General features: G+C 34.5%; 1 protein-coding gene across 3 annotated transcripts in view; it reads right to left on the reverse strand.

The window, feature by feature from the left end:
• GSK3B (glycogen synthase kinase 3 beta) overlaps positions 1–26,277 on the reverse strand; it is a 196,093-nt gene that overhangs the window by 41,703 nt on the left and 128,113 nt on the right. For all 3 annotated transcript variants that reach the window (XM_082839847.1, XM_082839848.1, XM_082839849.1), the window contains exons 6-7: positions 25,927–26,033; positions 23,012–23,109 (exon numbers count right to left, since the gene is read on the reverse strand). In XM_082839847.1, coding sequence (XP_082695973.1) covers positions 23,012–23,109; positions 25,927–26,033 — 205 coding nt within the window. The remainder of the gene's footprint in view (positions 1–23,011; positions 23,110–25,926; positions 26,034–26,277) is intronic.

Below are 26,277 nucleotides of genomic sequence, written 5' to 3' on the forward strand. Positions count from 1 at the left end.
ATGATGGGAAGAAACACTAAATACTAAAATGAGTACTTTGAAGAAAGATGACATTTATTGCCCATCTTTATAACTCTAGGGCCTGATATAAAACAAGTTTGTTAAAATAAAATGTTAAGCCATTTACAATTCAAGGATAGTTGTGCAGGAGGAGTAGAATGTAATGATAAGTACTTGATTTGTGGCGAATAATCACGGCAAAGTAAGAATTTCAGGTTTTTGTTGTTGTTTCTACTTCTGTAGACTTCATTAAAACTTGCAGAACTTAATCAAAATTTTAAAAGTTTTATTCTTCAAAAGACACTCTTAAGAAAACAAAAGGTAAGCTAGACTGAGAGAAAACATTTGCAAAACATATTTCAAAGGACTTGTATCTCGAATATACAAGGACTCTTATAATTCAAAAACAGAAAGACAACACAATAAAAATGGGCAAAAGATATGACCAGATACTTCACAGAAGACACAGAGATGGCAAATAAGCACATTAAACGACACTCAATATCACTGATCATTAGGGAAATGCTAATTAAAACTACAAGATACTACCTACTAAGGCGGCTAAAATTAAAAGGACTACGTATACAAAGTCTTGTTGAGAATGTAGAGCAAGTGAAACTCTCATCCAGTGCTGGTGGAATTGTAAAAAAGTTATACTCATCATTCCCTCTCCTAGGTAGTTACCCAAGATAATTAAAAGCATATGTCCATACAAAGACTTGTACACTAATGTGCATAGCAGCTTTCTTGCCACTGCCAGAAAGTGGAAATAACTCAAATGTCCACAACACGGTGAATGAACAAATAGTGGTATATTAATACAATGCAATACTACTCAGTAATAATAACAAGAATAAAAACATGGATGAATAATTATACTGAGCAAAAGCAGATGAAAAAAGTACCTACTGTATAATTTAATTCATATGGAATTCTAGAACATTTTCTGCCTACAGTGACAGAAAGAAGATCCATGGTTATGAGGAGCTGGAGGCAAATATTACAAAGAGGTACTAGGACATTTTTAGAGGTGATAAATATTTATAAACTTCCTTTCCTTCTTGTAGTAGAATTCCAGCTTTACAGAGAGAAGCAAGGTGTATTGAGAAGGGAAATCTCTGATCTTTGTAGTTGTAACTATCAGATATTTAAAAGTCAGGAGCTATCCATACTTAAAATATGAAAAATAAAAGTTTTTATTTTTAAATAATAAAGCAAGCACTTATATTCTAAATTAGACCCTTGATGAAGGGTGTACATGTATAACATGTACTGGGAAAAAGGGAAAAGAGTGAAAAAGAAGGGAGAGTGAACTTATTGATAATTCTACTTCCTAAATGCAACTCTACTGGATTTTTTTAAGTTCTAAAGAAAAACAACAGCAATGACTTGAAAAAACATGAGTATTTAAAATGCATACCTTCAGGGACTCCCCTTGTGGTCCAGTGGTAAAGAATCCACCTCCCAATGGAGGGGATGCAGGTTCGATCCCTGGTCAGGGAACTAGGATCCCACATGCCACGGGGCAACTAAGCCCACGTGCCACAAACTACTGCAGAGCTCACACACTCCGGAGCCCAAGTGCCACAACTAGAGAGAAGCCCACGTGCCACAACAAAAGATCCCACATGCCACAACGAAGATCCCGTGTGCCACAACTAAGACCCAATGCAGTCAAATAAATAAATAATTAAAAAAAAATGAAATGCATACCTTTAATGATTTTACAACCCACTAATTCCACTTTAAGGCATATACTCTAACCTAGAGAATCTCTTTATATATATATATATATACACATATATATATAGTCTGTAATATATATATATGTAGTCTGTAAGATATATATGTAATCTATAATAATATAATATTGCAGGCAAAAACAAAAATCCAAAAGTAGAATAAATAAATTGTGGTATAGTCATATGATGATATACTAACTAGCAATGACAATAAATGAACTAGAGCTACACATACCTCATGGATGAATCTCATGCAGTGGTGAGTTTTCACTCAATAATGAATACATATAGTATAACTGCCTTATATAAAGTTTAAAAACAGGTAACACTAAACTATATTTTAGTTTACATAGTAAAACTAAATCAAAAGCATGGGAATATTCATTAGAAAAATCAAGTATAGATTATTTAGCTTACTAGAAAGGATGTAGGAGGAGGGACTGTGAGTGGGATGGGCATTAAGTAGTTCTTCTAATTCTAATTCTAAATATGAGTGGTACTTACATGGATATCCACTTTATTATTATGCTTTAAACTTAATATATTTTTGCATTATGATACATTTCACAATAAACAAAATGACACTTAAGAAATGCCCACTCTCAAATCAGTGAGTATTTTTTGCGCAGTCTCCCTGTATTTATTCAATACTTTGTTAACACAAGGCACGGTCCTAACTCCCTACAAGCTGGTAAGAATGCCAAAAGAAATGAGCGTTTTATGCTACCCACTAGTAAATACATTTTTTTACTGTATGAACACAGATCACATGAACTTATCAGCCATTTGGCTGACTGTCCCATATTTACACACTGTATAATTAAAAGGCAGGATGCTCCTTGAAGTTTCAATTCTTATGTTTTTTATTATAGACTATGAATATTCCCAGGGGAAGAAAATCTGTGAAATATACACTGAAACAGCTGAGAAACTTATGACATGTACAAAAGGTCTGCTTAACATACAAATTTTAATAATTTATTTTATGTGAAAGCAAGAAGATACACTGTATGTGTGCATATGTATAGTCACTTTCATATTCTCCCTAAATCCACTAGTCCAGGGATTAGTGTCTCACAGCCACTTAGATCTAAACATTTATCCAAAATTTTATACATGAAAAATTTCAAACATGAGAAAGTTGCACCTTTTCTTAAATAGTGAAAATGCCCTCGTCTATACCACCTCGATTCTATGATTAATATTTTACTATATTTGTTTCATCACATTTCCACCCCTCAATCCATATATCGATCCACCTTATTTTTTGATACATTTGAAAGTCAGTTGCAGACACTAGTACATGTCAGCATACATATAATTAACTAAGGTTCAATATTTCTGGCATTTTCATCTAAGCATTTTTTACATACCTAGAATTCTCCTTCGATATACACCAGGTGCATGGATGTGGAAAAAAATCTTTTATCACAATGGGAAATAACCTGCTTTGATGAATAGTTATGATATAAAAAAGATTCTTAATTACACTTCTGATTAGTGGTCAGTTTAACTGTGTTCTTTACCTTCAAAATGTGGATATTTGTGACTTTTAAGAAACTTAATTACTAACTAGTAAATGCAATCATTGACATATTCACTATCAATTATTTAAAAGCAATTAAGCAAATGAATTAGCATGTTACCACAAAGTGGCAATAGAGATCTCCTTACTCCTTTGTTACTGCCACATGACCTTGAATCACTAAGGCCATTAGATGGGGAAGCGAAATTCCAATGTCACAGTCTGTTCTGTTTAATTTCTCTTGCCAAATATTCAACTACTATAATAATTTTTCTTTTCTTTTTCTTCTCACTTTTAAATCTTGAAAGCACATTCTCCCCAGGCTGGCTAACAGAGATGAAAAGTAGATGGGAGATCCACTAGTCGAGGGATTAGCAAACTTTTTTTAAAGGGCCAGAGAGTAAATACCTTGGCTTTGTGGGCCATACAGCCTCTGTCACTAGTCAGCTCTACTACTGTAGCACAAAGCAGCCATAAATAAATAGGCAGCAGACTTAATTTGGTCCCTGGGCCCTAGTTGCTGACCTCTAATCTAGTCTAAACATTTTTAGAGATGAGAAAAACTGAAGCCCAGAAAGAACAACTTTTCAGAGGTCAGAACTAATCAGAAGCAGAGCTAGAACATAATTTAAATCTTGGGACTTCCCTGGTGGTCCAGTGGTTAAGACTCCATATTCCCAATGCAGGGTTAAATCCCTGGTCAGGGAACTAGACCCCTCATGCCGCAACTAAAGATCCTGTGTGCCGCAAATAAGATCTGGCGCAGCCAAATAAATAAATAAATATTAAACGAACAAACAAACATAAGAAAGACAAATCTTAAAAAACATATTTAAATCTCATCAGTGGCAAACCAATTTTAGGAGATGGTATGAAAGAATCTGTTTATTGACTTGGTTGGAGGACAAACAATTTCAGCTTTTAATGTTGGTAGTTGTGAAAAATTTTGATGCTATTAAGCATGAAGGAATAGAGCTGGAGGAGTAAACAGTATTTAAGATATTCAAGAAGAACCTGGAGGAGTTCTCCACCAAGTGGTGGATATAAGTATATCATTTAGAAGTGAGCTTGAGGATGGAAAAACAGCTTTGGTAGTACCTGATGCACAGACGCTAGGTGGTTGTGAGAGTAAGAGGCAAAGCAGGTTGAAGAAGAAGAGTGCTAAAGATGGGGACTCAAAAGACACAAATACATGGAAAAAGGGAAATTTAAAAAGGTTGAGACAGAAGCCTAAGAGATTGGAACAGGTCCTACAGATGATGATACCATGGAGGACAAGGAAAGTGAACATTTATTTAAAGGACTGAGAGGTGGGTATCTGACACAGCGAGCCCAGGTAAAACAAAGCCCAAAAGGTGTTCACTGATGCTGGCCATGAAGACTTCCTTTCTGACCTTGGTGAGGTTAGTCGTGAGAAGAGCAAGCAGACTATAATCTGAAATGAGCAAGTAAAGACAGCATACGTAAGTTCTCCTTTTAAAAGGTACATCAGTGAGGGAAGTGGGAGAACAAAAAGAAGAAATGTTTACCGAGTAACCAGTATTAAGAGCTCTGTGCTAGGTATATTAATTTTCTTTTCTCGTTTAAACTTTACAGATACTCTATTACCCCATTTCACACTTAAGAGAAACCTAAGGTTCACTGAGGTAAACAGACTTCTCAGAGTTACAGTCTGCCAATAGTAAATATGGGATTCAATGCACGTGTAGTTGACTCCCTAAAATGGTCTACCTCATATTAAGGGCAGGAACAAGAAAAGGTTTCTAAAAAATAATTTAAAGGGACTTCCCTGTGGCACAGTGGTTAAGAATCCGCCTGCCAATGCAGGGGACATGGGTTGGATCCCTGGTCCGGGAAGATCCCACGTGCCGTGGAGCAACTAAGCCCAAGCGTCACAACTACTGAGCCTGTGCTCTAGAGCCCACAAGCCACAACTACTGAAGTCCGCGTGCCTAGAGCCTGTGCTCCACAACAAGAGAAGCCACCACGATGAAAAGCACTCCCATCGCAACGAAGAGTAGCCCCTGCTCGCCACAACTAGAGAAAGCCACGTGCAGCAACAAAGACCCAACACAGCCAAAATTAAATAAATAAATTTATTTTAAAAGTAATAATAATTTTTAAAAATCACTTTCTGAAACTCCATTGGTTATACCATAATATAAAACCTGAATTCTTTGGAGTCATATGGAATATATTTAGATTTTATAAGATCACAAGGCTATAGTTAAAAGTTAAACAAAAAAGTTGGACTTTTCTTGACAACTTAAAAAAAACATGATTTAAATAAAATCTACCTATATCATGGTAAAATCTAACTATATCAATTTAATAAAAGGAATATCTTGAACTGTTTATGGATTACAGATCTTAGGCAACAGAAGAATAATATGAATAAATACAGGCATCTATTTGGCTAAACAAGATCAAAAAGTGTAACAAATCTCAAACTTATTTTATAAAGTTTTGTAAAAATTCTTTTAATAATTGAGCAATCTTGATAAATCACTTTCAGGCTCCATTAGCTGTAGATTTTCACTGTAAATCCCATGCTTACTCATGCTTAAGCATATCTGCAATACCAAACATATAAGTTTAGTACCTTGTATGTAAGTGATTGTTTCACACATGTAGAATTTAGATTGGAATGTTAAATGATGGGCAAGTCCCATGGATGTGCACATTATAAGTAATTCTATTGCTCAGAATTTTTAATCTCAAGGCCTAAGTTACAGAAACCATTGTTATGGAATTGCTTTGGGTATAAATATTGTGCACACCTACCAGGGAGCCATAACTACTTTAAGGTGGTCTAATGTAAACTAAAAGCCTTATATAACATAGTACAATTCTGCATAACCTGGCATCAGTATAGTTCAATAAATTTGGAATGTCATGCAAAGGCTTGCATTATTTAAAAAAAAATTATCATGGACTTCTCCTTCTAATCATTATAAGTAACTGATACTAGAATTGCTCTCTAGAGTAAATAACTAGAAAACTAACTCTAAAAAAGTTTAGTTTTCTAAAAAAAACCTTTTTTTTTTAAAAAAAAGTTTTTTTTTAAAAAACTAAAAAGACAAAATACTCTTTAAAGAAAAAGGTAAATATGATCCAAAAAGAAGAGGGGGGAAAAAACTGGTCAACAGGTACAGATCCAAAAATGACAGAGATGACACAATTGACAAATAAGGACTATAAGACAGCTATTATAATGAGGAGACACATGTAGGATTAAAAAAAAAAAACACACACAGTAATTGTACAGTTGAAAAGTATGACACGTGAAATGAAAACCTCCCTGGAGGTCTAACACCACAGAAGACAATCAGTGAACTTTAAAAAACAAAAGAAAAACAAAAAATAGAAACCACCAAAGCTGAAGCATGGAGGTAAAATGGCTAGAAAAACATATGTACATGTGTTTGGAGTCTGAGTAGGGTAATGGGGGGAAAGATGTAGAAAAACTATTTGAGGAAATAGTGGCCAACATTTTTCCAAATTTGATGAAAATCTCAGTGAAACCTAGGCAGTTTAAATAAAGAAAATAACATAACAAGTCACAATCAACTAATAAAAGCCACTGATAAAGGGAAAATCTTTCCCGAAACAAAGGGACACATTTTATACAGCCAACAATAAGAATGACAGCTGACTTAGCAGAAACAATGCAAGCCAGAAGAAAATAGAGATCTTTCTAAAAAAAGAAAAAAGAAACTGGAAACCAAGAAATTTTATATCCAGTGAAAATATCCTTCAAAAGACATTATTAGGCAAACAAAAGCTAAGAGAGTTTGTCACCAGGAGATTTTCACTAAAAGAAAATACTTCAGGATGACAGAAAAGGATTCCAAATGGACATTCCTCTCTATACAAAGGAATAAAGACCACCAAAACTGGTAAATATGGGCTATATGTATGACATTTCCCCTTTGCTTTTAAATTGCTTTAGAAGAAAACTGTTTAAAGCAAAATAATAAAGTATTGTAGGAGTAAAAAATGTCTGACAACAAGAGCACGAAGGACAGGAAGGGAAAATGGAAATACTTTGTTGTAAGGTTCTTACTTTATATGCAAAGTGGTAAATTATTATTTGTAGTCTGTGACAGAGTAGGATGCCTATTTTCAATCTTAGAACAAACTCTAAAAAAATGCAACATGGTGATATAGCTTAAAAAGTCAATAGGGAAAATAAAAAACACTCATTATAAGCCACAAGGTAGCAGTAAAAGAGAAGAAGAGAGAGAGAAGGAACAATAAAAAGAAAACAAATATCAAGGTGGAATACTTAAACCCAAGCATATTAATAATTGCATTGAATGTAAATGGTCTAAACACTCCAATTAAAGGCAGAAATTATCAGACAATTAAAAAAGAAGACCTAAGTATATACTGTCTGTAAGAAATGAACTTTAAATATAAAGACACATATATTAAAAGTAAAAGGATGCAAAAAGATATACCATGCAAACACTAATCATAAGAAGGATGGAGTGCAAAAAGATATACCATGCAAACACTAATCATAAGAAGGATGGAGTGCTTATTACATTAATATCAGAAAATTGTAGACTTCAGGACAAGGAAATGAAACAAAAACAAAGAGGGACATTTCCTAATGATAAAAGCAATTTTAAGACTAAACTTAAAATTATTATGAATACCATATGTTGGTAAGAATGTAAACCGCTGGAACTCTCATACACTGCTGGTGGGAGTGAAAAATAGTGAAACTGCTTTGGAAAACAGTTTGATGATTTCTTACAAAGTTTACATACACTTATCATATGACCAGCAATTTCAGTCCTAGCTCTTTATTGAAGAGAAATGTAAACACATGTCTGCAGAAATATTTATAAACAAACACAGAAACTTTATTCATAATAGCCAAAACAAAGAAACAAGTCAAATGCCCATCCACAGGTGAATGGATAAACAAATTGTGGTATATGCATAGAATACAACTAAGCATAAAACAGAATAAACAGGTAATACAAATAAAAAGATGGATGAGTCTCAAAAACATGATGTTGAGCTAAAGAAGCCAGATATAAAAATATACATATACTATATGATTCCATTCATATGAAATTCTGGAATAGGAAAAACTAATCATCAGTGACAGAAAGCAGACCTATGGTAACCTGAAATAGAAGATGGGAGACTGCAAAGGTATACAAACAGGGTGATCAACTGTCCCAGTTTACCTGGGACTACTATCTTGACAAATCCCTCAGTCCTGGGCAAATTGGGACATTTGGTCACCCCATTTTTCGGGGTGATGTAAATGTTCTAAACCTTGACCAGGATAGTGGTTATATGTTTGTCAAAACTCGTTAAACTGTACACTTAAAGTTGCTACGTTTTATTGTATGTAAATTAACATCTCTATGAAATTAATTTAAAAAGTAAAAAACAGACCATTATGTAATTTGTGATGACGTTACTACCCTAAATACAACCATGTTTATCCTTCTTCTGTTGCTATCTTAAGGCTAGCATTAAAAGTTATCAGAGTCTGTCAAACCCTAAAATCAGAATTATTTTATATACAGTATGTTTAGTCTTTAAGAAAGCAAAGGTATGAGTTAAGATGCAAAGGAATGTAAGAATGCAAAGGTTAGACATAATTGAGAGGCATTTAAAAAATTTTTTCAGCCTCCTTAAGTCACTCACTCAACAAAGTTCCTATGCTCAAGGAGCTCGAGGGCAGAGAGACTTGTACATTATAAATCAAGTTCAAATAGCCAAGATCAGTACAACAAAATAAGCACAGATAATGTGTAAGGTGAAAGTGCTAACAATGCACTGAAGTAAGGAAAAGATTCAGGAAAGGATCCTGAAAGGAGAGGCAAGAGCTAATTTTACTTAAGGAATCTAGGAAGCAAGCAAGTCAGATGCACACTCTATGCGCTCTAGGTACCAAGTGGAGAACAGCATGATCTGGATAACTGTTAACAGTTGAGTGCTAACAGAAAATAAGGATTAGAAAATGGATGGATGGCAACATTAAAGGCTAAAAGGTAAACAAGTGACAGATTATGAAGAGCAAGATTCTGAATGCATCACCATCTGTAATCAATACCACAAATATAAAACATTTAAATACATCAACTATCCCATTTCTACTTCTGAGTATATCTTTAAGTTTTATGTTGTTTCTATTAGGTTCAGAGTGTATTTCCGCCTGATTTATTTCAGCTGATTTATATTTGGAAACTCTGAAATCATATACTTAAACTTTTTCATTTTATAGATTAAGAAAAAGCATGTTTGATGTGGACTTCATCACTTCAGACACAAAACAAGTCATAGGATTCCACCAAATATTAAGAGGTGGAAAAGTAATTTTTTTCCAAAACTTTTAGACTAAGGGTACACTTAAAAAATAATTATTATTCCTGGATTTCCTAAAAACTGAGTCCCCCACAACTTAAAGGAAACGAAACTACATGTAATGTTTTATGCACTTTTCTGTAAGTATCTCTCTCACACAATATAAGGGGCGGACGTTCAAAATTATCACACCATTGGAAAGTGTGTACTCTGAGTTATCTGTTATTAGAATAAGATCATTCCATTTATTGCAAAAGAGCATTTTTTAAGTCCATTGTCCTAGAACATCATGTGGAGTAGGTGGTGGAAAGACTCAAAGTACCAGAGATTAGCCTGTCACAACCCTTTGGGGATGCTGTTCATCCCTTATGATTAAATCAATCATTTCATTTGTACCCAGTCCCATCATGCTTGTTTTAACATTTTTTTCATATATTTAGTTGCAAATTTAGCTAACACCAATAAATATCAAGTCAGGAATTACGATTTATGTCTTCAAAGAAATAAAACACAGCCAAGAATCATCTGACAAGAGCTCTGAAATACATTTCTTTCACAGCTTTGCGTTTTAATGGCTCAACACCAGAGGTCGCCAAACTTTAGCAATAGAGCTGTATGTGCAGCCTTTAAAGCAAACGTGAAATAAAAGAAATTCTATTAGAAATCTGTTACTCCTCTGCTTAAAATCCTACAGTGGCTTCCAGCTGCTTACATACTAATGTGTTCTGGCCACTGCCCACAGCTCCAGCCTTCTCTCTCCTGGTAAACTCATATTCTATCCCCACCATTCAGAACCTTAAGCTCAAACCATAAAGCAACACACAATAGACCTGACTTCACTAAGCATCCTTGTCCAAATTGGCACGTATGTCCTCCATTCTCGTCCTTTCACTAAATGGTGAATATCTTTCCACGTTTCAAGAGTCAGCTCAAGAGTTACCTCTTATATGAAGTCTTTCCAGATAGGATTTACCTCCAAATAGAATGCTCCTGCCTTTGTACTCTGCTCAGACTTCTGGGATCATACCTGCCTTACTTTATTGCCCTCATTTGTTCCCTTCCTCCCCTCAATGAGTCTCTGAACTCCTTGAGGGCAAAGACCCTCGATGTTCTAGACCAGATAGTTCACTAAATCAACATGTTGTTGATTTAGTGGTATGTACCCTGAAAGACTAAAAGGATACATGACCCAGGCTATACATAATGAATTCAATCAAAGCTTTTTAAATAAGCAGATAAAAACTGTGTAACACAGAAGCAAAAGAGATTATGTGTGACATGGCTGAATAATTAAACATCTTTATTTCCTTTCTGCATAAAAGAAATGTTTATTCAAATTGCATAACTGTCAAGTTGGCTGCCTATATCATAAATGTAACAAATTTCTCTAATTAGAAAACTAGAAAAGATGTCACTGAGCTATTCTATTTCAAAATATTAGTACTCTATTGACACTGGAATCATTTCTACACATTTTCACTTCCACAGGATTGATATAAAATGCTATGTCCTCTGTAGGTAGCCAAAATACTTAACTCTCAACACACACAGATTTTTATCCAGTTTCTATCTACCTCTTTCTTACAATATATGAGTGAAATTTTGGTATAAGAATTTTTTTTTTGGTGGTGTATGCAATGTTTCCTTCTCAGGGTTCTCCACTGATTTCCAAAAGGCAAGGAACCACCACCCACCCCTTCCCCGGCAAAAAAGTGCAGCAATACAAATCTTAAAATCCCATTAGGAACATCTGTGAAGAAAAGAGCATCAAGTTGTCATGTTATCTGAACACAACTAAACAATTTGGCTGAAGTATTTTCTCAGCCTAGAGGGGATAAACTAGTACAGGAGGGTCCCTTTATGTGTCCATGCTGTACTCCATTTAATCCTGTGCCATCTGTCACTTAACTTGATCTGAGTCCTTTGCAAAACTATGGTCAGAGTTTATTGCCTTTCTTAAAATATGGTGGAAACAGCAACACGACCTGATCAAAAGTTCTGTAGGCAGATGCCATCACTCTCGTCTTCAGAACAAAAATCTTTCAGATATACCATATATTATGAAATTCACCCCTTTAACAACTGCTATCTAATTTTAGAACATGTTCATCACCCCAAAATGAAACCCTGCACCCATGAGCAGTCACTCCCATTTCCACTCTCCCCAATTCCTGGCAACCACTAATCTACTTTCTGTCTCTACAGATCTGCTTATTCTGGACATTTCACATAAATGGAATCACATTAACATGTGGTCTTTTGTGTCTGACATTTTCTTTATCCATTCATCAACTGATGGATGTTTGAAACATTTCTACTTTTTGGCTATAAATAATGTTGCTATGAACATTTATGTGCAAGTTTTTATGTGGATAAATATTTTCAATTCATTCCTATGAATGGAATTGCCGGGTCATATGGTAACTCTATGTTTAGTATTTTGAGGAAGTGCCAAACCATTTTTTGTTCACATCATTTTACAATCCCTCCAGCAATGTATGAAGATTTCAATTTCTCCACATCCTTACCAATACTAGTTATTGTCTGTCTTTATTTTAGCCATCCTGATGAATGTGATGTAGTATTCATTATGGTATTGATTTGCATTTCTCTAATGACTAACAATGTTGAGCATCTTTTTTGTGTATGTGTGCCTACTAGTCATTTGTACGTCTTCTTTCGAGAAATGTTATTTGGATCCTTTGCCCATTTTTCTATTGGGCTGTCTTTTTATCATTGAGCTGTAAGAGTTCCTTATTCTGGATACAAGTCCTTTATCATATATATGATTTGCAAAAATTTTCTCCCATTCTGTGTGCTGTCTTTTAATTTTCTGGATGGTGTCCTTTGAAACACAATTTTTAAAATTTTGATGAAGTTCAATGTATCTGTTTTTTCTACTGTCACTTGTGCTTTTTGTGCCATATCTAAAAAGTCACTGCCTAATTGAAAGTCACAAAGATTTACACCCATGTTTCTTTCTAAGAGTTTTATAGTCTTGGCTCTTATGTTTAGGTCTATCCATTTTGAGTTAATTTTTGTATACGGTGTAAGAGGTAGGTGTCCAACTTCATTCTTTTGCATATGGATAGCCAGTTGCCCAAATATCATTTGTTAAAAAGACTATTGTTTCCCTGTTGAACTGCCCTTGTCAAAGGTCAACAGACCATAAATGTAAAGGTTTATTTCTAGACTCTCAATTCTACTCCATTGATCTACATGCCTACACTCATGTCAGTACTATACTTCCCCCAACCCTTTCTTGAGGTTTAACTGACAAAATTGTAAGACATACAAAATGTACACAGTTGTGATTTTATATACATATAAAGGATTTCCACCATCTAGTTCATTAACATATTCATCACCTCACACTTTCTTCCCTTCCTTCCCTCCTTCCTTCTTTTGGTGAGAACATTTAATAGTGTTATCAACTACAGCCACCATGTTTTACATCAGATCCTCAGACCTTATTCATCTTATAAAGTCTGTCCTCTTTTACCAACCTCTCCTCATTTCCTCCACCTCCCTAAATCCCTGGTGACCACTTTTCTACTCTCTGTTTCTATGACTTGACTCTTTTCTTTTCTTTTTAGATTCTACATACATGGAATACCATGCAGTAGTTGTCTTTCTCTCTCTGGCTTATTTCATTTAGCACAATGCCCTAAGGTCCATCCATGTTGTCACATATGGCAGAATTTCCTTCTTTCTTCTGGCTGAATAATATTCCATTGTATATGCACTGTCTTGATTGCTGCAGCTGTATAGTAAGTTTCAAAAATGGGAAGTATGACTTTACTCTTTTTTTTAAAGATTGTTTTGACTCTCATTTTTTCTTCCTGAATAAAATTTTATATTTGGCAACAAGTACCCTCCTTCCCCCCGAAAAAGGTGATTACTGTTTTGATTATTGAAATTATTCAACATAAAGTAAAAAAGTCATTCTTGGTTAATACATATTCACAGGAGTCAAAGGCCTTTTTTTTCCTAGGTGAATCTCAGCCATAGTGGTATGCTCAAGGTAGGAGTACAAAAGAGAAAAGGGGCTAGGGGTGGGATTAGAATCTCTTTGGTTAAAAAAAAAACAAAAAAACCTCACTGTATTTCCCAAACTTTTAAAAATCACACTCCGCTTTGAGACACATAAACATTTTATACACACATCACCCAGCTCTTGCTTCTTTTGAGAATCATTAACACTATAGCTCTTCATAGCACCACATGCCAAGATTTTCTTCATGTTTTCCTTCTATTATATATGTATCAATAATATAAAAATTATGTTTTATAAATATGAAATATCAATCAGTATGCTTTTAACAAAATAAATGCCCCTCTACAAGATTCCATTGTTTCTTTATATTGGACCCTGAAATTAAGCAAACACACCAAAGAACTCAAAATGCAACAATGCGGAAGAATCTGCAGTTGACACATGAAGTGTATTATATCCCACAAAGAGTAATTCGGGTTGTAAAATGTAATTATCAGTACAACAGTTTTGAGGTCACAATGTCATGAAACTTAGGTCTGTGTGAAAAAAGTTTCTTTGCATAAATAAAACATATCCTGGCAACTTAGTAAATCATTTTATACTGCTTGTTTTGGGGAAATTAAAGATTTCAAATGGATGTCATTATTCTCAAGTCAAAAGCTAAACTATACCACATTGCCAGAAAACGACTTCTCTGTGCCTGGGCACACTTACATATAAGCGCACAGAGATTTAACCAAGTATTAGTATTACTGTAGAGTCAGTAAAATTTCATAGTAGTTACTTACAACTTGATGTTTCTTCTGGTCTATGTACAACATATTAATGTAAAGATGTAGTTGAGGAGTTTTACATTAAAATGATTGTTCTAATACTCATTTACTCATTCACTTATTTTTACTTTTATTTTATTTTATTTTTTATTTATTTATTTTTTTTGCGGTACATGGGCCCCTCACTGTTGTGGCCTCTCCCGTTGCGGAGCACAGGCTCCGGACACGCAGGCTCAGCGGCCATGGCTCACAGGCGCAGCCGCTCCGTGGCATGTGGGATCTTCCTGGATCGGGGCACGAACCCGTGTCCCCTGCATCGGCAGGTGGACTCTCAACCACTGTGCCACCAGGGAAGCCCTCATTCACTTATTTTTAAAACGTTGACATTATGTACATAATATTTATACTGCAGGTGGTTACTATAAATTGTAACCATAGTTCCTTGTACTAGTATAGGGATATTTAAGCTAGGGATTCTGGATGAGCTTCAGAAAGTCCAAAGTTCACCTGATATCATATGCAAAACTCTGGCATGACTGCATTTTTCTGGGGGAGAGTCCATTGCTATGAACAGATTTTCAAAGAGGTCCATGATCCAAAAGCTACTAAAAGTTGCTGCTCTAGTCAGTAATAAACATAGAAACATTTAAACAAATAATACAAGAATGAAAAAAGGAATAAAATTTTTTTTATATATTGCATATTATAATGATACATTACAAGTAAAAATGTGTACCACAATGTGTAATGGGGTGTGCTTACTTGTTACGAAGAGTGGAAAAAGGAGAGAGAACTAAGTTTAATATGCTGTCCCTGCAGTCTGTTAACAACGCAAGAGCTCTATGATATGACAGCACAAGAAATATCACCAGGTAACATATGATTAAGCTCCAAATGCATGTTAGCAAAGATACGTCAGGGATCCGTCAAAAAACTTAGGAATAAAAGTATTTTATACTTATTAAATTCTGATTTAGTTAATATCTGAGACCTCTGTCTGAAAGACTGTTTAATGGTGAAAATTTTAAGCCAGGAGAGAGTGCACACACAGGTGCTAAACAACTCATAATACGGAGATAACTGAAAGCTAAACTATTTGCTAAACAAAGATGATGAAAATGACACTGAGCTGTACTTGAAAGCAAGGAATCCACTATTACAACCTTGATTGCTTTAGATGAAGCACAACTAAATCTAGTCCAAATACATCACAAACTGATTTCGTATATTCATTACAATAAGATTTAGGGGCTGTTTCCTTTATTTTGTGGTCATACTTTAAAAATACTAAATTCAGGGACTTCCCTGGTGGCGCAGTGGTTAAGAATCCGCCTGCCAATGCAAGGGACACAGGTTCGAGCCCTGGTCCGGGAAGACCCCACATGCCGCGGGGCAACTAAACCCGTGTGCCACAACTACTGAGCCTGCGCTCTAGAGCCCGTGAGCCACAACTACTGAGCCCGCGTACCACAACTACTGAAGCCCGCACGCCTAGAGCCCATGCTCTGCAGCAAGAGAAGCTACCTCAATAAGAAGCCTGCACACCTCAACGAAGAGTAGCCCCCGCTCGCCGCAACTAGAGAAAGCCCGCGTGCAGCAACGAAGACTCAGTGCAGCTAAAAATAAATAAATATATTTAAAAATATACTAAATTAATGGGTTCTAGACAACAAGTTGACATTAAGTATCATATTGTTTTCCCCAGAGCTACAAAATACTATGAATAGAGGACACCAATTTAGCTAAAGATGAATCAGACAGGATTTTCCTACCACCCAACCCCTCCCAGATAACAGTAGTGGTACTCATCTTTGTCATTATCATCCTTCTAGGATTAAGGTAGGGATTAAATGTGGTAATATATGTAAAGTGCTTAGCCCAGTGCCTGGTTCAGAGGAAGTTCTCACTGAGTGGTAGCTTTTATAATTAGCAGTATTTTACCAATATTCGAAAATGTAGACTTCTGAGGGGCCAGATAATCACTGATCTATTTGTCTATAAATTATACTGCAAAGAGCCATCAGTCAAACTGGAAGACCAGGAAAACAATGATTTAGACAGACATTTGTAATAAAATGCAGCTCTCTTAACTCTATGTAACTATTTTTATTTGTTTCCTAACAAAAGATTCTGGCACAAAACAACTGAAAACATCTATTTTTTTCATAGTTTCTGGGATTTCAAAAAGCTGATTGTTTAAAAAAAAAATCAACATCACAGACAGTAAAAAGTGAAAATCCTCCTTTTTCCCTCTCTCTCCTTAATCCCACTCTCCACTGCTAAATCTTTTTCTACTGATAGGCGTCACAAGAAATGAAGTCCACTTAACTTAGCTATAATAACATAATCAAAAGATTATTTGGATCTGTTTTTTACTTTCAAATTTCTGAAGTTTCTGCTAAAGATTTTACTAGCTCTTACCTGTGTAAGAGCCATCTACACAAATAACTAAATTGAATTATTGCTAAGAGAAAATTAAACAATAGCTTAGTAAAGTTGTTTTAAAAGGGAAATTATGGGGCTTCCCTGGTGGCGCAGTGGTTGAGAGTCCGCCTGCCGATGCAGGGGACACGGGTTCGTGCCGCGGTCCGGGAAGATCCCACATGCCGCGGAGCGGCCGGAGCCTGTGCTCCGCAACGGGAGAAGCCACAACAGTGAGAGGCCCGCGTACCGCAAAAAAAAAAAAAAAAAAAAAGGGAAATTATGTAATTTTAATTGCCTTATAACAAATTATTTAAGTATGTTTTGCATCCCAATGTTCATATCAGGACTATTTACAACAGCCAAGACATGGAAGCAACCTTGGCTATTTACAACAGCCAAGACATGGAATCAACAGATAAATTGATAAAAAAGATGTGGAAGATATGGTGTACGTATATACACACGCAAAAAACAATACTACTCAGCCACAAAAGGAATGAAATAGTGCCATTTGCAGCAACATGGATGGACCTAGAGATCATCATACTAAGTGAAGTAAGTCAAAAAGAGAAAGACAAATACCATATGATATCACTTATATGTGAAATCTAAAATATGACAGAAATGAACTTATTTACGAACAGAAACAGACTCACAGACACAGAAAACAAACTTATGGTTACCAAAGAGGTAAGGTTACCAATGGGGGAGAGAGAAATGAGGAGTCTGGGATTAGCAGATACGAACTACTATATATAAAATAGATAAATAAGGTCCTACTGTATAGCACAGGGAACTATATTCAATATCCTGTAATAAACTATAATGGAAAAGAACATGAAAGGATATGCATATATATGTATACCTGAATCACTCTGCCGTACACCAGAAACTAACACAATGTTGTAAATCAACTATAAAAATAAAAAATTAAAGAAAAAACGATCTACATGTTTAATGTCATGTTTTTCTAAAAGAGATATATCCAAATTTAAAAGGCTAGTTACTACAGTTATGAAAGCTATAGAGAAATTCTATCATCTAGAGGTGGACTCTACTTCTGCCTTTAAAACTCTTCCATTAGAAAGAAAGGGTCATATTATTACAAAGCACAAGTAAATGTTTACGGAATAAATCAAAGTATATCTCTAGGAACATTATTACATTTAAAACTTGAAATCCTACAAAATGGTTGGTTTCTTTCAAATATTAAGTTTTGTGATATTTTAATCCAAAAATTCAACTCTGGACTGAAGCTTGCCTTTCCTTACTTGAAATTTACATTTTAAAATTTGGAGGGGGAAAAGAAACTATTAGTAAAACCTACAGCATTCCCAGGTCCAGAATTTCCTAGACTGCTTCAACTTCAATCCATCTGGGGAATTTTGGGGACATCTGTCATTTATATAAGGAAGTTAATGATCAAATCTTTGAGAAGCTAAATATGGAATTTCTCTTCAAAAGCAATAGTTTACCACTTTATATTATTCTTTTCAGAATCAATTATGTAATTGAGAATAGAACCTACAATAGAATCTATGCAGTCATTAAAAAAATCACTTAGTCAACATACACTTCTTCACATGAGAAATACATTTAATTATTTAGTAAAAAAAAGTCTACAAAACAGATGGCACTTTTGTTTTAACATACATATGCATAGAAAAGTGTATAAAAATATTCACAGAAGTTATTTTTCATGATGTACCAGAACAGAAAGTGATTACTTTTGTTCTTTTCTTTGCATTTGTGTCTGGGTATATTTTCTGCATTAAGCATATAAAATTATAGCATATATAATTATAAAAAAGTAATCATATTAAAAACTACTACCTTTTCCAAGTCTTCAAAAGATTCTTTAACCCCACTGCTATGACTTATGGCAGAGGTGTCAAAGGACAATGCTATATCACTGAACCTATGGTTTGTGAAATTCCTGACTGATGTTATCCCAAAATGTTTTATCTTTATCCAGGTATCTGAAACCACATCAAATATTCCTTAAGGGTATTTTAACTAGTACTGTTAAGGAAGAATTTAAGAAAAAAAATCTTATTATCTGAGAAGCCCCAAACAGAATCTCTCTGTTTACAAATGCTTTGAAAATCCAAGCACTTTTTGATACTCAGAGATTAACCGGCATAATGAGATTCTGATCTGATAATCCTATGTATGAAATCAACTTCAGAAAGCTAAGTGTTTTTCATGCTTAAAAATGATTTCTCATGACTTTCTATTCCATTCTGCCTTACACTTTTAACTTACTCTGAAGATGTATTTTAATTTTATTCTAAATATTTTTCAAAAGCCTTATTTGAGGGTAAGTAGGGAGGTTAAGGTTAAGCTAAGTTAGCTCAGCTTAAATAATACTCTGTGTTACTCATTCTGTAAATTATTGGCATGGACGTCCAAGCCAATAAAATTTAGTAAACAACATATACAACAACAATCACACTAACTTTTCTTATTAATTCCCAGGTAATTCCAAATTCATGAATGAACAATGATTTAGTAGATTAATTCAATTTAAACACTTACTGAAAACTATTTTGGTGTCCTTGGATATTAAAACACAACAATAAAAGAAAGTCCCTGCTCAGAAAGTTTATAAAATAATTAGGTAATTCTACCATTTATAATTTATGAAGTTTGCTGTACGATTGTTCACTTTTTGCATAAACTCAAAATCAGAGAGAAGAGTACCTATCGTACCAGGGGCAGGGGTGTGGGGGGGCTGCGTCAGCTACCTCCAGTTACTCCAGAGGAATACCCATGAGGCTTTCAAGAGAGAAAAGGGAAAGAGCAGAAAGGAACAGTAACATAGATTCCCTAGTTACCAAAAGGACTAAGGGTGCATGCCTAACATCTCAAAAAAACTGAGACTTGAGTTGGGCAACTGTGAGACCACTTTTCACGGAAAACTCAAATCTATTCTTGAAGTCCTGATTAGCAGAAATGACAATATTTGCTTAAAATATAAAATGTCTTAATACATTTAACTTTGAAAGCTAACCTATATAACTCTTTTCTGACATACAACTTAGATCAGGAAAACTGGAACAGTTGTATCAGAATTAGTTAAGAGTTCTTATTTCAATGAAACATCACAGATATTCAACATGTAAAGTACACAGACAGGATCAACAAGACTTAGAGCTAACTTAAACACACAAAATCTCTACAAAGTTTATTAACCTCCATGCAATAAGATTTAGAGCTATACTATACACACATACACACACACCCCAACACAATGTCTATTAATTAACCTTAGTATAATGTATAACTTTAGGTCACCAAATGGGTGGTAAACTAATACTGATGTATCATTTATCCTGGGTAGTACTGCTTAAAACTGTAAAAGGGACTGAGAAGCTTGATATCTCAAACTGTCCTGGGATGTTAACTCTATTATATCATCTTCAAAACATCTATAGAAAGTGATCTTGGAACTTCAGTAGGTGATGACTACGTATAAATGCAAGATGACAAGATAACATAAAAATGAAAAGAGTGTTTTGTTTTAGAGATGGCCTACTACAACAAATTAATCATGGACAAACTTGCAACAAATAAGCCCTATATAAAAATGAAGTCTTAAACCATCAATAACAAATTGACAGTTTCTACTAAAATTAAATAAGCACAGACCAATATTAGTAGAAAACTGAATTACAAGGACTGACAAGAAGTGGTGAAATAAGTTCTGGACTTAAAGGTGTATAAGATATGAGATATAGGATTTATCACAGATATTCAGTTTAGCTTCCTAAGCAATTTCGTTTGTGTCCTGTATGAATTCATTAAAATTAATGACAAAGAATAAACCATCACACAGTTCTAAACTATAATTAGTAGAGAAATGATGCAGTTCTAATAAGCTAAACATATATGACAAATAGGATATCAATACGCCAGGAGAATTGTAGTATGGTAAACTCAAGTACAACTGAAAGCCTGGGGATAGAAGAAATGCTGAATGGTTGTACTGACTAAGGGTCAGCAAACTATGGCCCAATCTCTGTTTATGTAGGAAGGGCCCAGGAACTAAGAATTGATTTTACAGATAAACATTTGCAATCAATTTGATGATACGAAACACTGACTTTGAACCCCAATTAAGAGAAATGTTATAGCCCCCTCAAAAGAAATCCATTCCTCTAATTAGTAGACTTGAATTTCATCAATGAAAAATATGTGGAAATTTTGTTATATTGAGTTGGCCAAAAAGTTCGTTCGGTTTTAAGTACTAATAAAAGACACATTTTTCATTTTCATGAAGAACTTTACTGAACAATGTGTTCAGTAACTGAACAAACTTTTTGCCCAATCCAATATATCTCAGACATCCCTAACTTTCATTTTAGCCCACGAAGCCTAAAATATTTTATCTAGCCCTTTATAGAAAGTTTGCCAACTCCTGTATTAGAATACTAATTTGAATAATAATGAAGAATACATAGGCGTTTAGGAAACAAGGAAATCAAACTATCTGAACTTAGATCTGAGTGTAGTATGGGAATCAGGAAGGAAGGAGATCTGTTGAACTAAGTTTAAAGCTTCAATTTGAAACTAAAAGATGGTTACTACAAAAAGACAGCAAAATACCAGTGATCTCAAGTGCAAATCATAAGAAATTATATAGATAGTAAGGAAGATTCTTGATTACACATGGGTGTTTTCAACCACACTTGTATACACTGATACCTAGCAAAATCATTTTATCAAAAGTAATATATTCTGGGCCTCCCTGGTGGCGCAGTAGTTGAAAGTCCGCCTGCCGATGCAGGGGACACGGGTTCGTGCCCCGGTCCGGGAAGATCCCACATGCCGCGGAGCGGCTGGACCCATGAGCCATGGCCACTGAGCCTGCGCGTCTGGAGCCTGTGCTCCACAACGGGAGAGGCCACAACAGTGAGAGGCCCGCATACCGCAAAAAAAAAAAAAAAAAAAAAAGTAACATATTCTTATAAATTAAGTACAAGGATTTTAAAATAACTTAATCACCATCCTGTGTATAACTACAAAAAGCTACTGAGAACCAATAAGGACGTACTGAATAGCATAGGGAACCCTGCTCAATACTCTGTAATAACCTAAATGGGAAAAGATTTAGAAAAATAGATAATGTATATGTATAACTGAATCACGTTGCTGTACACTTGAAACTAACACAACATTGTTAATCAACTATACTCCAATATAAAATACAAAATTTTTTTAAATAAATAAGCTGCTGAGGCTCAGCACAATAAAAACTAAATTCAAGCTGTCCAGATACAAAACAGGCTGCATTCCAAAGTAGCAACCTGATGCTGGAAGTATTCAAGAAAACACTGAAAAATCATCTGTCAGGAATGTAACTAAGAAGGTTCTTTCATTGGATGGAGAATTGGACTACATAACCTCTAAGGAGATTTTCAATTTTCCACTTCTGTGAAACATTTGGAAAATCAAGAATAAAGCCTAATAGACAGTAGGTGTTGTTGCTTTGGACAAACTATAACCTTAGAATCAACCAATCTAGTGGTCTAAATACAGAGACACTAGATATTACTAAAGGGGGGGGAGGTGAGAACTTATTTAAAATCTCAAGTATTAAAAACTTTAAAATGTCAGTGCTGCTGTTCTTAAGAGACAGTATGAATTCCAAAATAATAATACTTTGGATCTGATGTTGTTAATAAAGGTGTTGACCGACCTAATAAATAAAATTATAAGTAAATTTATAAGTAAAAACTTACTTAAATTATAAGTAAAAATTCTGCTTCTATCAAGTGATCTAGTCATATATACTCACTTTTTCATTTTATAAATATTTAAATATTGACTAAATACAAGCATCTCCTATGTGCTCAGCAGAGTATTATGAGCAGAGAGCACATGGTGAGCAAAAACAGACATAGCTTGGGTTTTTATTCAGTTTATATACATTTTAGTGATCTATTGCTTTTAAGTACTTTAAATAATAGATATATCCCTTTCTTGCATCAGATAGCCAAAACAGCTTTTCTAGTATCACATAACAAAAGAATAACTCAATTAGAAAGCAAAAGCTGGGTTCTTATACTTCTTCCACAGCTGAACTTGCTATGTGATCTTAAATCACGTTCTCCATTTCCTCAGTTTTTCATGAGTGTGTGAGAGATATGGATTCTTAGAAAACAGCAATAAGATTCCTTCCAGTTCAAAAATTCTGAGTCAATCTTCTCACCTTGATTATTTCTACCAATTGATCCACACCACTGTCCCCTGGAAATATTGGTTGTCCTAACAACAGCTCAGCCAACACACAGCCTGCAGACCATACATCTGAAGAAAAAAAAAAAAAAAGCTTATTAATACTCTGTAGTTTAAGTTGCATTAAACTGTATACATTTTCTAATTTTACTTTGGTCAGAGAAATATCACAAGGAAAAGATTGTATAATCTAAAACAGAGGGAAAAAAGTCATCAAACTATCCTTAATGCATTTAAAAATTGTGTTAAACTTACTAAACAGGAAACAGGACAATAAGAATATTCTAATAAAGGGTAATATCTATTTAATTATCAAATAGCAGATGTTCACGTCTTCAAGAACCAAGACAGGGATTATAGAATGAAAACATAGCACATGATTATTTACTTATTATACTTAAAAATAAGTCAAAGTGATACAATCTCTTCACATTGGCAGGTACTTATACAGAGTAGCAGAAAGCAAGGGTTTAATCTCCTATATACAGGGTTGTAGGCCAATGAAAATTTCTGAGAAAAAAATTTTAATACTTTAAATGGTTAAACTTTTGTCTTGTAATATGACTGACAGAAAAATGTGCTTAAATATATGAATATTTTAAAATGCAAAGAGAGAAGAATACATTTTATTTTACAAATTATAATTCACTTTTAAGTCAAAACCGAAACCTCAATCTTGAGAGAAAACTTTAAAAAATAATTTAATTAATAAATTTTAATAATTTATAAATAAATTTACTAAATAAAAAAATAAAGCGTACATCCTGGCTTACCCACGATAGTCCTGGTCTAGATGACCGTCCTGGGATAATTATGAAGAGCATCCCCTTTCTCTCTTAAAAGTATTACCAAATGAGAAGATAAATTATATGGGCACTCTATTTAGAGCCCACTACCTAAGACTTCCTGCAAGAAAAAGCTAATTTTCAGTTTCTGGATTCCTGGGTTTCGTATGAATCACCAAACAAGTGTTTTAGGGAGATGAACATAAATCATTGCTGGGTTTTCCATCTACCAGTAGGGAAGGAGAAGAATGGTGAATGGCATGGGGACAACAAATAATTTAATCAGTCTGATGTGGTAAGATGCACTAACAAGAGGAACTGGAAACTAACACAACATTGTAAGTCAACTATATTCCAATAAAAAATAAAAATTAAATTAAAAAAAAAAGAGGAATTGGAAATCCCTGCTCCAATGACTACATTTTACTGGCTTGGAAAAATAATGACAGAAAATTCATTTAAGAAATTCAAGTTGATTTTGTCCAGCTACTCTTTCACTTTTAATACCATTGTTAAAAATATTTCCAAAATATATTTGTATTAGAACACTTTTAAATATATTTATTTTTGTTTATTTATAAATCTTCCAGAGTCTTAAGAAGCAAGTATCCTAAATCTAAAAGGGAAAGCCAAATCTAGGCTTGTTAGGTTTCAAAAGGTCCCAGCTGAATCAGTGGCCGATGGTGAGTCCTACGCCTAGGACGTCAGAATCTGGTTTTAGTCAAGCAAAGGAGGCTACTGGAAAGCAGGTACTCATAATATCCAGAAAATTGATTCCTAGTAGAGGAAACAGATTACACTGGCCTTTTTTGTGAGAAGTATTCCCAAAGAACTGGTAGGCACATGGACATTTACAGAAGTAATATACTCTTAAGAGGGTTAAAGGTTTATGTTAAACATGCCTTAATATGTCACGTAATATGATCATGACTTTTTTAAAAGAAGCAAGCCAGGACTTCCCTGGAGGCGCAGTGGTTAAGAAACTGCCTGTCAATGCAGGGGACATGGGTTCGAACCCTGGGCCAGGAAGATCCCACATGCCACGGAGCAACAAAGCCCGTGTGCCACAACTACTGAGACTGTGCTCTAGAGCCCACGAGCCACAACTACTGAGCCCACGTGCCACAACTGCTGAAGCCCGCACACCAAGTCCATGTTCCACAACAAGAGAAGCCACCGCAATGAGAAGCACATGCACTGCAACGAAGAGTAGCCCCTACTCGCTCCAACTAAAGAAAGCCCGCATGCAGCAATGAAGACCCACTGCAGCCAAAAATAAAATAAATTAATAAAAAATAAATAAATAAAAGAGGCAAACTGCATTTATTTTTTTGTTTGTTTGTTTTGTATTTGTATGCTTTTGGACCAAGGAATTCTCTTCAGAAGCAATATATAACAATAAAATAAAGTTGACCTCCACCTGCATGCCACCCTAAGGTTGCTCCTTTCTTAGCTTCCTATTCATGTCCAACTGATCATACTCTGTATGTGCACTACTACTAGTGGGCTAAAATGAGGTAGAAGAGGAGGTCAATAAAGAATGAAGCAAACTGTCTCTATTCAATTCCTTCTATCATTAAAGATCTTTGTATCTTCTATCATTAAAGATCTTTGGTGACAAATTCTACAGAATTGGTGGGTTTGTCCAAACTACTAATGAAAAAATCAGATTGTTCCTTTTGAGCAGACTTAAATAACCAACTGAGACAGCACAGCAGGAGTATCAGTAATATGGTCATCCTACCACTTTAATCATAAACTTAATTGATGCAAATTCTCCAACTGGTGATCAAGCTCAGAAGGGCATATTTCAGGGGAATTTTTTTTTTAAGTTAGAAAAGGTATACTTAGAATTTATTTACAATTTTAAGTTAAAAATAACTGTACTCCTAAAGAAATCACAAAGGAGTAGCTTATAATACAAGAAACGTAAAAGTAGAATAATAAATATATCTTAAATTCTATACATTTTTGCATATCAATCTTTAAGAAAAAATATATTTCAAGGCATATTTATATTTAAGAACAGATTAGTAATACTAAATTACTAAAAACAAGATGCAATAAATAATTACAAGCCATTATATTTGGGTCCATTACTTACCTATACTAGAGGTATAATCAGTGGCTCCAAAGATCAACTCTGGTGCCCTATAGTACCGAGAACAGATATACGAAACATTGGGTTCTCCTCGGACCAGCTGCTTTGCACTAATAAAAAAATCAAAAGCAGAAATTCTTTAAATGAAATCTAAACCGTATCATTGCTATCGTAAACTGCTATCATTCGCATTCGCAACACAATGTTTATCTAAGATTCCCATAATTCCAATCATGCAATATATAAGAAAAAGAAAATATGAACCATAACTATGTCTGACAAAACAAACTTATAATTTTAACATATCACTCTGAAAAAAGAACAGTAACTTTTAAAGAATGCATTTGTTAACTG

This window comes from Leucopleurus acutus, assembly GCF_964270905.1.
Source record: "Leucopleurus acutus genome assembly, chromosome: 5".
Classification (NCBI taxonomy): Eukaryota; Metazoa; Chordata; class Mammalia; order Artiodactyla; family Delphinidae; genus Leucopleurus; species Leucopleurus acutus.